General features: G+C 32.3%; 1 protein-coding gene across 1 annotated transcript in view; it reads left to right on the top strand.

Moving 5' to 3' along the window:
• LOC143066877 (integrin alpha-4-like) overlaps positions 1-18170 on the top strand; it is a 54882-nt gene that overhangs the window by 21793 nt on the left and 14919 nt on the right. The window contains exons 3-12 of the mRNA XM_076239687.1: positions 67-155; positions 1353-1553; positions 4205-4265; positions 5804-5920; positions 6406-6512; positions 7423-7491; positions 9123-9263; positions 9797-9908; positions 16850-17029; positions 17958-18164. Of these exons, the coding sequence (XP_076095802.1) occupies positions 67-155; positions 1353-1553; positions 4205-4265; positions 5804-5920; positions 6406-6512; positions 7423-7491; positions 9123-9263; positions 9797-9908; positions 16850-17029; positions 17958-18164 (1284 nt within the window). The remainder of the gene's footprint in view (positions 1-66; positions 156-1352; positions 1554-4204; positions 4266-5803; positions 5921-6405; positions 6513-7422; positions 7492-9122; positions 9264-9796; positions 9909-16849; positions 17030-17957; positions 18165-18170) is intronic.

The raw sequence follows: 18170 nt of genomic DNA, 5'->3' as shown, positions 1-18170 counted from the left end.
GGAAGTTCATAATAACAGACAACAATAACTAATTGAGTTCATTCCAACAAAATATATACTTTACAGACAGTCGAAGATGGCAAAATCTCCCGGGGTACGAGGAAGATAATGAATTACTTGGAGCAGCAATGTCTATTTTTGATGAAACCATAATTGTGAGTAAACCACAGCACAAAACATTGTTTTAAGAAAGTTGTATTTTTCTTAACCTCTATTGGCTTTGTATTTGAATCTGGCATTACTAAAAAAAAGCATAAAGATTAAATATGGATTTCTGCTTAACCCTATGCTCCCTAAACTTACTCATTTTCAATCCAACGCGCCACTCTAATACTTTACTCCAATATTCCACTCCATAAAAAAAACCATAATGATATTATATAAAAGCAATCACTACTTAGTACACCTCATTTGTTGATTTAAATTCTGCTGATCATGAGTTTAGACTGAATTGCAAGAGTTATGAACATTGATTAAAACATACTTTTTACCTATGACAACTTATCTGGAATAATCATGACCACTATTAAACATAAAAAGGAGGATATAATCTCCCGTTAAAAATCAGTTATATCGAACCGGTCAACAAATTCAGGATGACGTGAATATTCTATTTCAGTTGTTATTCCTCATCTTTATGTTGGAGAAGGGAAAGGGCATATACCTGTATATTGATGCCAAACAGTGTAAACATAAACTTGTAAATGGGGATATTAAAAGGCAATACGATGTAGCAAATGGGTTTTTACTGCTGGTAACGGAAAAACACACTTTGCTTTTCATTTCTTTGTAGGAACATTCCTGTAGCGCATGCGTATCGATAATATCTTTCTCAGTTGATAAGGTATTCCAGGGCATGCGTTTCCTATCATGATTTCTTTTATAGAGTATAACTGCTCACAAAGTAATCATTAAACTAATAGTTCCAATTAGTTGTTGAAGCTATCCCTTCGATAATTTGTTTGTGCGTTTCTTTGTTATGGATGTTCTTGCTTGTGTTTGAGTTGTGTTTCTGTCAGGTAGTGATATTTTTAATATTGTCATAAAGCCGGAGGTTTGGCATGTCATTATGCCAAGGTTCAACCCATAAGTTTTCCTTAAAATGTCTTGTACCAAGTACGGAAAATGGTAGTTATAAGATAGTTCGTTACAAACCAAATCCGAAGGATACACGTCAACTGTAAGAGGAAAACAAAGGAATAACAGGAATACCTAAGTTCAACAAAAACAAACGCTCACCTACTTAGAAGCACAATTCATAAACACCCTATACCGTTGTAGTTTTTATTTTGTTTGATTATGTATTATTGTACTTCTTAAACTGATGTACTATATGTGGTTGTTTCTTGTAGACTTGTGCACCTCTCTGGAAGGATATGATTCCTCTGAAACACAGCGATTTTGTTCATCCTATTGGAAGGTGTTTTAACATGGATCGCAATTTACAGTCGTATACAACTAAATACTTTACCGGCAGGCTCTTCAGAAACAAATTTGAAAATTTATCAGATTACTATTTTGCTCAGATAGGACTCTCAATTTCAAACAAAAAGGTAATAACACAGACGACATTTAAGGTTTTCAAACTATTGTAACCTTTGAATTTTGCCTTGAGATAAGTGAACTATAATTATCACCAGATTTATATTGTTACCACTAAAGTTAATATTTAGTTTAGTATATCAGAATTGCTATGCCCTTTGAAGCACATAGAATATCCTTAAGTATTCAGTAGGTATTGTGTTACTTTAGGCTGTTTCTACTTTGTTTAAATGAGCTGGCTTTGTCAGTCTTTTGACGAGTGATTTATCCGAGTTTGATACGTATCGTTTGTCCGGCTATGAAAATCTATTGCAAACGGATTTCATCAAATCATACAACATCAACAACAAAGTCATTTCTTTTTCGTACAACTTCTATTCACGATCTAGAGAGAAGTACAGGATCTACCAATACGTTCAATAGGGGTAAAAAAAAATTAAGAAATTGTGATTTTTTAAGGTTCAATTTTTCTTCCAAATTTCATGTAGATAATAACTTTCTATACATATAAAAAAAGAAGATGGGGTAAAATGTAAAATCACAAAAATACTGAACTCCTGGGGAAATTCAAAACGAAAAGTCCCTAATCAAATGGCAAAATCAAAAGAAGCACAAAATGGCAGGCATATTAGTAAATATTAAAGCCAAGAATACACAAATTTACCATAGTACAGTAACACAATGATGAGTTGTATCAGTACAGAACCACTTCAAATATGTAGTAAAGAAACATAAAAAATCACATAGACAAAGCACATAGCAAAAATGAAAGACAAGCAACAAACAAGTTTTCGAAGTATTACCAAAAGGCATATAGACAAAGATATTACCAAAATGAAAGAAAAAAATACGAGAATATCATAAACAATAATGAAAGAATGTACAAGTACCACAAGTATCTTAAGGATGTACTTAGGTGAGGTAATGTGAAAATTAATAAATAAAGAATTTGAAATTGATACTATAAGCTGGTAGAGCATCAATTAAGGATAAAAATAAGCTAAAAATATTGATAGGTCATTGACCTCCTTCTCGAGATATTTGAGATTTAAAATATGGCGGGAAAAGACTGACTCGGACTTTTACCTTATATTTGCATTGGTATTACTAGTATTTGGGTCTAAAACAAAAAAAAAAAGAAAATCGAGAATCTTCTAAAATTTTGGTGAATGACCTTTCATGAGTTATTTGGTCTTATATGAAAAAATAAATTGGTGTTATGGGGCAAAATATTTTACATTGTATTGTATGGAAAAACACCAAGGAGACCGAACATTTGACCCAAAATTCAAAAGCTCACCTAAGTACATCCTTAATACCAATAAAAACAAACAAATGTTTAACAAAGATGCACAAAGCATATATCAAATGTAACATCATCCATTTCCTTCTTATTTTTGAATTTTATTTATGTATGTTAAACCCACTCATACACAATTAAAAAGTTTTAAGAAGGCGGACAACATGGCTCTACGTTGACTCGTGCGTTTGATGACTTTGATGTCAGAATGTAACCGTCACACAGGTAGAATTATGAAATATTGTCGTTCGAAGTATGTTAATAATATAAGATTGACAATTGGACAACTCTCCACAAGAGACCAAATGACACAAAAATATGTTTACATCTAATTTTAATTGTTTGGGTTTAAGCCTTCCTATCAGAATAAATTAAGAAAAGCGCTTCGAACGCATGAAATTACTGAAGTACTATTTTGATCATTTAGAACACTACTATGAGTAAATGTCATATACATATGTCCATGTATTAAAACTAAAAAAGGTGCGTTTTCAAGGTAATTTTCAATTTTTTTTCTCTTCAAAATCGAATGAGTCAAGCAATATAACTACTTAAACCATACCATGGTGATGCAATCGATTTAATGAAGAACTAAAGATCTTCATATCATAACATTTTTATACATTTTTATCCCCCCACTGTAGCGGAGGGGATGTAAAGTATTACCTTTAATTGTCTGTCCGCCCGTACGTACGTCCCAAAGTTGGTTTCTGTTCTATAACTTTAGTTTTCCTAAACCAAATGTATTGAAACGTATACCCAATGTTTATTACCACAAAACACAGATCAAGTTTGAATTTAAACTTTAACCTTTGTAGAGTTGTGTCCCTTTACACATTAAATAACATGCTGCATTTCCCGTTTCGTTCTGTTTTCAACTTAGATTTTCCTGAGCTAATATTATGAAACTTATACACAATGCTTACCGCATAAAGTACAGATCAAGTACAAATTTATTAATTTGGATAGCATCGCGTTTACCGTTTTACAGTAATGTCCCTTAATAACTTTATATGCTAAGGGGCATCATCTGTGTGCTATAGACTCATTCCCCATTCATTTTCACTGAAAAAAGCCTTTCGTTTGAAAGGCAATTATCATTCTAAAGTAAGCAATATAACAAACAAAAGAAACCTTTTGAAATTGATAAAGACACAAGTGCAGGACATACACACAATTTGCATATTTCATATGAACACTGTGTTTACTTGGATGTTTTGTGTGATGTTTTTCTATTTGTAGAAAAGTTACATCCCTTCTCACAAAGTATTTATCTTCTTATAATGTACATTAGATTTGATTTCATTTTCCCTTTGATTTGCTCTACTTTCCAATTTATAATGTATATTTGATATTGAATAGTTTGAAGATAATTCATGGTTAAACATTCTAATAGGAGCTACAGGATTCTTAGAAAATGAAGGTTTGTTTCTTAAAATTTCCAATTTATGACATAAAAATTACTATTTCTGCAACACGTTCGTTAGGTTTGTACAATACTAAATGCTGTTTATGAATCTTTAACCTTTGAAAATAATCATTCACCTAACACATTGCCAATGCAAATGTCGTAACATCGACTGGATAAGCCAATTAAAGCAGATGTTTTACTACTATGTATATTATCTCTTCATGCAAGAAATAAGACGACAGGCCAAAACCATAAAATAAGTCATATTTCTAATTACAAGTATGTAGTGAGTTTTTAATAGGGCTCTATTAATTCACCAGTTATTTCTGAATCAAATCTGTCACATTTTCCACACCTTACCGCTGCTTGTATAATGTTAGTCCTCGAGGTATCATTTGTAATATTACTTGATGTATAGCAAGTTTTTCTTTAATTTTCCATTCATAGATTTGAAAACCTCTAAGGTTCATATACTTGTATTTCATGCATTATATATTTCAAAAGAAACGGATAAAATCTACCTAAAAACTGAAGTAAAGTGCGATTCGACAGATACTTACATTATCATGTCATAACCAATGTTATTCATAATTGTATCATTATCAGCGTTTTGATATTACCTTTCAAGAGGCACCCTCTGTCAAATACATATTCATCGATTTGACTCAAATTTTCATATTTGATTGATAACATTAATTTTATCCAAATCATTAAAAGTCTAAAATGAATAATTTGTAGGGCATGGACTCGAAAATATGTAGTATCGGTTTGTGTTTATTTTAGTCAAGACGCCGACTAAATAACTATCGAATTGACCTTCGAGCATCTCCGATGGCCATACAATCGATATAAACATAAATATAGATATAGATTTAAATAGATATGGAAATCGTGCAATTTGATTGTTTTCCGAGGTCGGTCCAATTTCATGTAATAGATTAAAAATATAGTAATATGTTAATCATCGTGTTTTTACTTGTATAAGAAAGATTATTTGTGGATCGAATCAGTCAATCAAATGATTTACCTTTGTTTCACTTTCCATGTTGATATTCTTTTCCTTTAGATAATTCAACACGCACGACTAATGCGTCATCCATCTCTAGCAAAGGGGTTAAATTGAGGTTAGCATGAAAACGGATTGACGGAGGTCGAATTTCTCAATTGCAATGCATAATTCATCATCAATGTTTCGTAGTTTATTTTGACAAAGTTGAACCATAATTGTCGCTAAAAGCGAATTATCATTTCACTATTTCACTTTCATTAATGATTGAACAAAGCAAATTCAATATTTAAGATTTTTTATACATCTCGTAGCTAGTGCCCAATTTAGGGAATATCAGGCAAAACACATCCGTTATAATAACAGTTGAACACAAAATGCTTAATCTCGAAAATAAAGTTCTATCTGTTTAATTCATTTATGTAAGAATCATGCAAGTATTGTAAAAATTAAGCGAAATGGGTTTTTCTTCAACAAAATGATTTTATATATTGTTGAAATGATGCAAATGTGATAATAATCAGAAATCATTTGATATTAACAGGTGGCTTTTTACAGTATACCGGCAATTTAACAATTGATGATTTTTCCTCGTTCTTCACCCGATTGGACTTCGCTGAAGATGCCGTGAAGCAAAGTCTACATCATGGAAGCTTAATGGGTAATATTATTGCATCGTTACATCAGTCACTTCATTATAAATTCATATCAACAATCACATATAAATGAGATATTGAGCGTAAATCCCATCCATTTCAGTGAAATCTATATAATCTTGCTCTAAAGAAAAACATTCAAATTTGTTTGGCTAGTTACTCATCATGCTTCATCTATGCAACGACGTATATGCCTACATTATGCAAAATGGTTATCAAAGAAGTCTAAAATAGATGCTTAAGATAATCAACAATTGTATGGAATAATGAGAAACAATACAAACTTCATGACAACCGCGGTGAAAATTAAGGTACATTTTACAATGTTTACAATTTTACAGGATGACAGGAGCATACATATGAAAAAGGCAAATTATCCTAATAGACTGAATGAATGATAATGACACATTTTGAATCCCCAGTATTGTTTGAAATATATCTAATGCTGCAATTTCTATGTCTTACTATCTATTCTATACTTTTATACAAGGTTACTCTATCAGCACCGGAAAGCTTTACAATTCTGACGAAGAATGCCCAGGAGTTATTGTATTAGGAGCCCCGAAATCTACATCGGAAAATAGAATAGTAGGGGGAGTAAGCTGTTTTCATATTTTTATCTTTATAACCTCATTATGAAGAAATATCTCTACGTGTTTCAAATTATTTAAGTTCGGAGTGATTATTCGAATTATTAAATGGAAATTCCGTTCAGTTTAATTTAAAAAATGTTGTATAATTCATAAAGAAACCAAGCTAATAGCTGAGGCTTTGCTACAATCACGTCTACAGCCTACACACACATATTGGCATAGCGAAAATAGCCCAGTGACGGCGCACACAAACTTCAAAATTTCGATCGATGCACATAAAGAATTAAAGCAAAAAAGTAAAAAGAAAAGGAAAATGAATTGAAGATAAGATTTTGTTCTAAAGATTGTGGTGAGGGGAATTTAAAACAAATCTGGATTTTATCATTTTACAATCAGAGTAGCAATAATTCAAATTCAAATTTAAAAAATGGTGTAAATGTTTATCTATAACTAAATGGCTAATTTTCATGATAAAACTTATACAAATATACTTTTATCTCAACGTCTTTTGTCCAAATTTAGAAGCAACATTTCGCCTACATGTTTGCCGTATGCATTGACCTCAGCGTGACTTTTCTCGTAAAAATCCGGTGGTCGAAATTACGCAAGTGCAAAGGAGAAAGCAAATTGTCAGAGAGAGTCAACAAATGTAAAATTCGCTCTGTCATCGAAATAATCTAATCTAATTGAACATGTTACACACGCGCTTGCCTGAATATCCATGATTCTTTGTAGTTTGTTTACAAAGGTGACCATCGGTAAACCTCGGCTTCAAAAAACGGCTATTATTTAGTTACTAAAATTTTTACACAACACTGACCAAATGAAATGTTTGTATGACAATTATACGAAATAGATGCGTAAAAAATGATAAAATTGTGCACAGAAGCATTTTAGGTACGTTTCTTTTATAGGTTTTTGTTTTTTGTTTAAAACAAACTGACAAGAAGTTATATTTGAAGAAAATGTTTGTAGGTGAAAAGGTACGTATACAATTTTTACAATAGATTTTAACATGAATGCAGTTAGCGTCAACACATTTCTTAACCTACCACCTGTCTAGGACAGTGGTTTAACAGTTTATATTTGGAACATACTGCACAGACTGATGGACATTAAATCACAAACACAAAAAAGTTTTGAAATTTTCATAAACTCTTAAAGTACAGACAAAGAGTTCGTCGACAGGGTAATCATGTACCTGCTATGCATGTATCACCCCAAATGCAAATCTGCTCTCATATGTCAGGAATATGTCAGATATGTTCGGTCGTTTACAGCTCTTCTATAAAACATGCAAAACAAACCTTTGATTAACTTGCTTGCTATATTTATTTGGATGTTTGTAACAACAGATAGGAAGTCTATTTCAGTCTGTTTACTATTTACTGGAATATAATTGGCCAATAAACATTAAATTCATTTCATGTCAATTCTTATTGTCCAATAAAATCCCTGTATATATAAAAACAGACTGAAACTCTGGCTTCCTATTGTTCGCAAACAACCAAGCAAACATAGCAAGCAAGTTGATCAATGTTTTGTTTTGCATGCTTTTATAGAAGAGCTGTAATGTGTTTGAGCTTTTGGTTGTGCCATTTGAGATGGGTCTTTCCGTTTATAATTTTCATTGGTATTTTTGTCATTTTACCTTTTTGTAGAAGTCAACATTGAGAAAAGAACACCTCCGGTTGTATTAAAGATTAGACAACATCTTCTGGTTTCTAAAGATGTAATACACATAGGAATGTATATGAGCACATTTTCCAGCAAGACAAAGATGTGCAAAATTACAATGTCCCCGTCAAGCCGTTGATAGTTAAAACCAACAACTTATAATATACTATAAAGGTCCCCGGAATTATAAATAAGTAAACAAAACATAATGAAAATCCACGCTCTTACTAATACAACAATAACAAATTACAAGGTTTTTATTTAAACGAAAGGTGTCACATGTGGAGCAGCATATGTTACCCTTCCTGAGCATTAAACCCCGGTTTTTAGTAGGGCTTGTGTTGTTCAGTGTTCTATTTTCTATATTGTGTTTTGTGAACTGTTGTTCGACTTTTCCTTCTCGTTTTTGTAATGGCACTGTCAGTTTGTTTTCGACATTTGAGTTTACCTATCTCATCTATATAGTTTACCTATCTTTTCTTCTAACAGCAGAAAATTTACTGGTTCATACGCTACCGGTATTACCAAAATGCTTTTAATTAATGCTGTTCTTCAACATATTTTCTTAACTTGCCACCAGTCTATGACAGTGGTTCAACAGCAAATCTTAAGAACTTACTGTAAAAATCGAAAGTAAAGGGCTTGTGTCATCTGATCATTGAAAATTTCAATACTCTTCCAAAACGTTTTGCGTTTATGTTACTTCATTATGAGCCATATTATACCAATTTCCCAGGTTCCATTAATATTTACGAACTACGAGTTCATTTGTTCAGCAGAGTTTATTGTTTTACAGACTTGAACGCAGACATGCGTAGAAGAACAAAAAAATACAATAAATCGAACGTAAAATACAGTTTCTCTTAACCCATATGAAATAAATGAATCCAAAATAACTTGCTTACATACCCTAATATATAATGTAATTTTGTTCCAGTCTGGAAGTGGATTTGGTACTTCTATTGTCTTTGAAGATATAAATGGTGATGGATTAGATGATTTACTAGTCGGAGCACCTCTTCATTATAATGATGTACTAGATTCAGGTGTTGTCCATATATACTATGGGGACACAGATGTTAGTAGATCTAAAGTTTAGAAAGATCTTATCGATGCTTTATCATTGAATTCACACACACACACACCGCATTAATTATACTTTATATCAGTATAGAAGCATGAACTTTTTGGGGTTCTCAACACATGGGGATTAAACGTTCGTCAGTGGTGAATAAATAAAAAAAAATCATCGAAACAAGTGGATACTAGAACAGTTTCGTTTTTTGAAAGCTTTGAAATAATATATACCAAAACATACATTTTTATAGATATTTTTGTTAGAAGTTTTTCAACTGAAGTTATATTTACCGTATTGATTAATATGAAAGATTTCCATCCAAGAACATATGAATAGTGATATATTTTGTGTGTTTGAATCCTCAATGAAATCTGCAATAAACATTGAGCATGCTGTATTTCAATATCATACTACTTTTATATCTCATATTATTTAATGAATTGTATTTGGCAGGAAGTTACCACTAAGTGACCATGTTTTGGGAACCGTCGATTTTTTTATCAAACAAATTGTATTTCTTTATATATGAACAGCCACATATACTACTCAGAGCGAGTGAACAAAAGTTACAAGGAATGTCGGAATGGGGAAGATTTGGTACAGCACTGCAGTGTATAGGAGATATAAATAAAGATGGCTACAAGGGTATGTACAAGAATGAGGACTGGTTGGTTAAGCACTACAGTGTATCTCAGATACGAACAAGGAAGATTACATTTATCATAAAATTGAGAATGGAAACGGGGAATGTGCCAAAGAGACAACAACCCGACCATAGAAAAAAACACAACGGCAGAAGGTCACCGACAGGTCTTCAATGTAGCGAGAAATTCTCGCACCCGGAGGCGTCCTTCAACTGGCCCCTTAACAAATATATACTAGTTCATTGATAATGAACGCCATACTAATTTCCAAATTGTACACAAGAAACTAAAATTAAAATAATACAAGACTAACAAAGGCCGAAGGCTCCTGACTTGGGACAGGCACAAAAATGCGGCGGGGTTAAACATGTTTGTGAGATCTCAACCCTCCCCCTATACTTCTAGCCAATGTAGAAAAGTAAACGCATAACATACGCACATTAAAATTCAGTTCAAGAGAAGTCCGAGTCTGATGTCAGAAGATGTAACCAAAGAAAATAAACAAAATGACAATAATACATAAATAACAACAGACTACTAGCAGTTAACTGACATGCCAGCTCCAGACTTCAATTAAACTGACTGAAAGATTATGATTTCATCATATGAACATCAGGCACAATCCTTCCCGTTAGGGGTTTAGTATCATACCATCATAACATATATGAGAAGAACATAACCCGTGTCATGCCAACAACTGGTTTTTGAATAAATGTGTTTAGTTCCGATGCAAAGACCCTATAAGTGAATCAATATTAACGCCAAAATATGCAATCTTTAATGACCTGACAACAGTATCGTAACTATATCCCTTCTTAATAAGTCTATTCAAAGGTTTTGTTAGTTTGTGAGATGAATACTGACACCTTTGTGCTTTATAAAGAATATTTCCATAAAAAATTGGATGTGAAATACCTGAACGTATAAGAAGTCTGCATGTTGAGCTATATTTACGAATGATGTCCTTATACCGATGATAAAATTTAGTGAATGTTTTGACTAATTTGTGATATCGAAAACCCTGGTGTAATAATTTTTCAGTAATACATAAATTTCTCTCGTTAAAATCTAAAACATTGTTACATACACGAGCGAATCGTACAAGTTGAGATATATAAACACCGTAAGATGGTGACAAGGGAACGTCACCATCTATAAATGGATAATTAACGATAGGAAATGAAAAACATCTCTTTTATCTAAAATTTTAGTATTCAGCTTTCCGTTAGTGATATAGATATCAAGATCGAGAAAAGGGCAGTGGTCATTGTTAGTATTAGCTTTATTTAAAGTAAGTGCAACAGGATAAATTTCTTTAATATACATACTGAAGTCGTCATTATTGAGAGCCAAAATATCATCCAAATATCTAAAAGTATTATTAAATTTGTTTATCAGATGTTGTTTCGATGGGTCTTTGCTTATTTTTGTCATAAATTGTAACTCATACCAATACAAAAACAGGTCCGCAATAAGTGGTGCACAGTTAGTCCCCATTGGAATTCCGATAATCTGACGATATACGGAATCCCCAAAGCGAAAAAAATTGTTATCTAGTAAAAATTCAAGGGCATATATAGTATCAAAGCATATCCAATTGACATAGTTTTTTTGTTTATTGCTACTAAAAAATGACCTAAAAGAGTTTGAACATATATATTCACATTCTGACTTTTTAAATGCCCATTTAATTAGGTGTGTGAATTTTTTCTTAATGAGAATGTGAGGCAATGTGGTATACAGGGTAGAAAAATCAAAACTTTGAACAGATTTAAAATCACCAATATAAACATGCAATTTATCAAGTACTTCCAACGAGTTCTTGACACTCCAAAAGTAATTAATTCCACTATTTTTGAAGGCCTTATTTGAACAATTTATTATCAGGTTTTTAATTGTACCAAGTGTGCTGGTAAGAAGAATATACAATTCAGTAGTGGAACAATGGCTTGAAGACGAAATAAATCTATATTTGTAAGGTGTTTGTGTAGCTTCGGAAGCCAGTACATAGTTGGGACTTTCATTGTATTTGGCTCTGCTTGTAAAGCGGTAGCTAAAAGTTTATGCTTGTTACAGATGTCGTTTTCTGAAAATGGAGTCAGTTGGAATGTTGGTGAATTGGTGATTTCTTTCCGTTAAAAAATGATATTACGACACTCATTCCAATTAATAATTGACGGGGGACGATATTTAGGTCCTTTACTGAGGAATGATTTTAACTCTCGGTTTTGAACGATGTTAAGATCTCCTGTTATAACATGGGAAATGGGTCCTTAAATATATTCGGAGGTACTACAATTACATGAAGTAGGTGTATTTTCACTGATATTAACATCTTTACACAGTTGACTATAATTAAAAACAATTCAGTAGTGGAACAATGGCTTGAAGACGAAATAAATCTATATTTGTAAGGTGTTTGTGTAGCTTCGGAAGCCAGTACATAGTTGGGACTTTCATTGTATTTGGCTATGCTTGTAAAGCGGTAGCTAAAAGTTTATGCTTGTTACAGATGTCGTTTTCTGAAAATGGAGTCAGTTGGAATGTTGGTGAATTGGTGATTTCTTTTTTCAGAACCTCAATGTAAAATTTACGTCAAACAATTATTATATTATTAGCAGCTTTATCGGCCGGGATAAAAACAAATTTCTTGACTAGTTCTTTTAGTTTATGTTTGATACGAGAAATAGGTTTTTTGTGGTTATTGTTAATAGTAAAATGTTCTTTAAAATGTTTAATACGTATATCAACTATCTTCATTACTGAATTAAAAAAAAGAGTTTTTTTTGTCAGCTTTTTCCCGTTTTATCCATTTCATACAGTAAGTATGGAGTGAGTCGTGGATGATATTACGACACTCATTCCAATTATTAATTGACGGGGGACGATATTTAGGTCCTTTACTGAGGAATGATTTTAACTCTCGGTCTTGAACGATGTTAAGATCTCCTGTTATAACATGGGAAATGGGTCCATAAATATATTCGGAGGTACTACAATTACAAGAAGTAGGTGTATTTTCACTGATATTAACATCTTTACACAGTTGACTATAATTAAACACAAATTTCAGGGTAGATTTCTTGTAAATATAACAAATAAGAGGTAGCTCAGTATTGTCAAAATATCCAGGAATGTGTTCTTTAACAGAATGGTCGTTAAATATACCGGCAATATTTACAAAATCAAAACCTTTATTGGATTCTTTATTTTAATAAAATGTTTTTTATGATCTTCAGGGCGATCAATTTTGGGAAATAGTTTAGAATAACAATATGCCATAATAATTTGAACAATTTCATATTTAGAACTGCTATATGAAATTGTGTTGCAATCCTCCAAAATTTTATTTAACTTATTTACCGGTAATGAACAGAGTTTTGTTAACAGATAATGTCTGCCGTTGTTTTTTTGAAATAGAAATTTGGTCCGAAATATTGGTATGATTGGTCCGAAATTTTCTTTGATTGCGATTTGTCCTACGACCGTGAGAACGGTTTTTACGAACAGTTTTAGAAACTATATCCAAAATGTTAACGGAATCGGTTCTAGATATATTACCAATTCCCATGATATTATCATTAAGACCGAGAGGGTAGACTGTCTGTAATTTTTTAATCCAATTTAATTCAATTATTTTCCGTGATCGTACAAACTTTGAATGAGATTCACCAGGCTGCTTATTTACTACTTCTAAAGGTTGAACTGCTAAATATTTAAAAGGATGGTTGTGCTTCTTAAGGTGTTGGTAAATGATACTTTTGAATTTATTGGGTCTTTTAAAACGATACAGATGTTCTTGAGTGCGTTTAGATAAATATCGTCCAGTTTCTCCTACGTACTGAATACCACATCCCGGTTTGTTTCATGTGAGTAAATAAATAATACTGTTTGTTTTTCAAGTTATATCAGTTTCAAAATTCAAAGAAAATGTGCGACCATTAAACGTGGACCTAACCGTATTGTTGGTGGACATGTAAGTCATTTTTTGGCATGACACTTATCGATAGAAGGGTAACCACGATTTTTATTGTTAAAAATGTTAGCGATGGTAGTATTTTTAGATAACCGATTTTGAAGATTGAGACGTGTAGATACCCTTTGAACAAGTTTAGTATTTAATATCAGAATATAAACGTGTTGGTTTAGCTCTGTAGTATAGTACAGATACAGATAAGGACGAATTCATGGGTCCGTATATCGAAATATCAGAGATACCACCCATGACAAATTTAGGGGTGTGTTAGTCAGAATTAATTGGGACGGTTTAAAACAGAACAGCTGTGTATCAGAGATATGAACAAGTATTAATATATGGCTACGTAGGACAAAATTGCAGTGCATCTGACATATAAGTAAGGATACCAATAAGAGTGTTAAAGTCAGACTTAGGACATAGACAATAATAGTGCATTGACTTGACACATCAACGATATAAGGATGAGGCTTAGAAACGGGGAAATGCGAGGCTCTGCCGAGCTTTTTCCCCGTTTCGGGCCGGATCCTTATATCGTTGATATTTCAAGTCAATGCACTAGTATTGTCTTTATACTGCAATCTAAGATAGTACATTTTCAATTGTTGTTTAGTGTGTATGTAATTATTTGATTTAAATATTGGGAAACTTCCCCCTTTTATAAAAAGGCCTCATATCATGCAGGCGGGGAAATGTACAGCACAATGAAATGTACATCTACCTCCAGTCGATGATGAACAAGTTTGTTTGAGAATGAACTAAAATATCAACAATAAGCATAAAACATAATGATATATAGTTTGCAAACCAAAAATATTAACAAGAGAAATATGTTTTTTTCTCTCTAAAAATTGCAAAAGAAATAAGTTTATGTCGTTGTATACATTGGAACTAAGAACAGGTTGAATAGGTCGTATGAATAATTAATTAATAATTTCGTCAATTTCTATTTAAATATTCATGAGAAAAAGTGATATCAGGTCAGTGACTGTATATGACATAGAAATATACAGTCAACGCATTTTGACTGCCCAAATAGAACGAGTGCAGTATAAAGTTTTATACAACACTGCTGTATATCAGAGATATCAAAAAGGACTTATTTAGCGTACTTAAATCCTCGTATAATGAACGTATCAAGAAATCGAAATTAACTTTTGGGGACATCGTCAGTGTATTGATAATAAGACTGTGTGTTTGAAAGGTATATTGCATCTACCTGTATACGAAATGTCAACATTAACTTTGAAAGCCTTGATTGTGAGAATATTCAAAAACATGAACAGTCGAAGGATTAACAGTAGTATAACTAGAATAATTGAAAATATCTTTTTTTTCTCCTTCGTTCAGTTTCTAGCGACCCTTCAATTGTTGGAGATTAATCGCCAGGCGTCGACTATAAATATTTAAAGATAAAACCTGAATGAAACAGTTCGTTGTTTTTAGAACTACGTAGATATTAACTTCATCTATCAAAAGTAAAATCACAAAAATAATGAACCCCGTGAAAAATTTGAAAAGGAACGTACCAAAACAAACGACAAAATCAAAAGCTCAAACGTATCAAAAGAATGGACAACAACTTTCTTATACCTGGCTATATAGCTAGCTAAACACTTATATCATCAAATTCCATTCCAACCGAGATCTAAAGAAAACCAATATCTCCGATAGCATAAGATGTGTAACTTCTCGAATAGGGTGGGCGCTCTATGACCATCGAGTACCTTTAAGTAAATTGATCTCTGGTCAACTTTGCCTCAAGGAGTTAGGACCTAAGATTCTTTTCTTAAAGCGTCTTAATAATTTGTTAACGTAATTGTTTCTTGATATAAATACATCACACGACATGCTACAACACTGAAATATCAGATGACGATTCTAGTATCTAAGAACTGAAACATTATGTCTTCTTGAATGAGATACATAAACATCATACCTACTGGTAGCTTTAGACATATACAGGTTTATTTTAATCCATTTTCTCGCAAAACCTTTCCTGCGCAGATTTTATATCAGGAACATAATTTTGTATCTCAATGCTCTTCAACTTTGTACTTTATTTGGCTTTTTTAAACTTTTTTGAATTCGAGCGTCACTGATGAGTCTTTTGTAGACGAAACGCGCGTCTGACGTATATACAAAATTTATTCCTGGTATCTATGATGAGTTTATTTACAACCACTGGGTCGATGCCACTGCTGGTGGAGATTTTTTCCCCGAGGGTATCACAAGCCCAGTAGTCAGCACTTTTTGTGTGCTGACATAAATTATCATTGATATTGTTATATTTATAAATTAACTGTTTACAAAATTTTGAATTTTTTGAAATAATAAGGCTTTTCTAACTCAGGCATAGATTACCTTAGCTGTATTTGGCAACACTAATAGGAATTTTGGATCTCACTGCTCTTCAACTTTGTACTTTATTTGGCTTTTTTAAACTTTTTTGGATTCGAGCGTCACTGATGAGTCTTTTGTAGAAAAACGCGCGTCTGGCGTATATACAAAAATTTAATCCTGGTATCTATGATGAGTTTATTGACAGTTATTATACTTTTATCAATACAAACATTAAAGTTTATGTTGCAGACAAAGTGTATTGATACGAAATTGTAGTATACATGAGATACGTGGGATATAAAAGGGACATTCAATGCATGTATTTAATCTAGAAAAAAAATAGTATAAAATGTATTCATTTCAAAGCAATGTTAAATTTTGAATTTTTGAAATACTAGGACTTTTCTACCTCAGGTACAGATAACCTGAGCTGTATTTGGCAAAACTGTAAGGAATTTTGATCCTTAATGCTCTTCAACTTCGTACTTTATTTGGCTTCTTTAACTTTTATGGATTCGAGTGTCACTGATGAGTCCTTTGTAGACGAAACGCGCGTCTGGCGTATATACAAAATTTAGTCCTGGTATCTATGTTGAATTTATTTGAATATGATCTTTACACAGATGTAGTCATTGGTGCACCTTATGAGGAGAGCAATCAAGGAGCTATTTATATTTACCATGGTGGTTATGACAAACTTACATACACACAAAAAATTAAGGCTCAAGATATAAGTAGTAACATACAGTCGTTTGGTTGGTACATTTCAACTGCTTATGACATCGACAATAACAAATACCAAGGTAATGTGGCAAGATATTTTTTATCATTAATTTAATCATTACTTGTAATATTAATTCGTTATAACTTATATACATGTTTCTTAAGTTTGCCAAGGATTAATTCTATAGATGTACATATATGTACTAATTACTGTAGTTTAAGCATACATCCGTCTATACACCATACAATGTGTTATAACCCATTCCTTTCTGTGTAGCATCACCAGGCATGGTCGTCTTTTTTCGTGATGTCACAAATTGTTTTCACCAATAACGAAATGAGCTCAAACATACCACACGCTTATTAAGTAAAATAAATAACCGGAAAACGATTTTCAAATAACACACGTACCAAGTTCAACAGTATTCCAGCTTAGAGTTCTAATTGTATAAAAATATACCATTTATAGACAATAAATGATACTTAAGCGAAGGACTTTGTTTATCATACCTGGGTTAATTTCTATCTTACTAGTAATTGAGTCATGACTATTGATCAGCGGTATACTACTGTAGCCTTTATTTACCAGAGAATACTGAGAGAAAGTACCCTTTTAGCAATATGATTTGATGAATAGCCTTTAATGTATGTGAGTTTAATATATATTATTCTTAGATATTTTTTTTATTTTGTCTAAGAATGATATTATTGCAATTGTGAGGCTCATAAAGTTGAGATGACCGGTTATCTTATAAAATTGTTCGTCTATTTTATTCTGCACAATCTATTTTTTCCGAAGACTTGCGAAGACAGGGTGGAAGAACCCCTAACCAATTTTAGGTTGGCTACACAATGAACTTTTCAAGAAAAGTTCAAATAAAATGAATATACTTTTTTTGTCAGAGGTCTAATTTTGCAAATGTATGTTGTAACCAATTCGTACGCCTAATAGTCACTTGTGTTTATGTGGAAGACAGTAGATTGAAATCGTATCTTATTTTTTTTAAGATTTTCTAGTTGGATCCTACATGTCCAATACTGTTACGGTATTACGAGGCAGACCTATTATAAAGCTCAATAACACAATTGAATTGTTTCCATCTGATATACCTTTGAACTCGTCTGCACTGAAATGTCGAAATGAATTATACAGACCATGTGTGACAGTTAGGCTGTGCTTTTCCTACACTGGAGTTTCAGTTCCAGATTCAATTTGTGAGT

Source organism: Mytilus galloprovincialis, chromosome 3 (genome assembly GCF_965363235.1).
Source record: "Mytilus galloprovincialis chromosome 3, xbMytGall1.hap1.1, whole genome shotgun sequence".
Lineage (NCBI taxonomy): Eukaryota > Metazoa > Mollusca > Bivalvia > Mytilida > Mytilidae > Mytilus > Mytilus galloprovincialis.
Note: the sequence above shows the minus strand (reverse complement) of the source record. Positions and strands in the feature narration are given on the sequence as shown.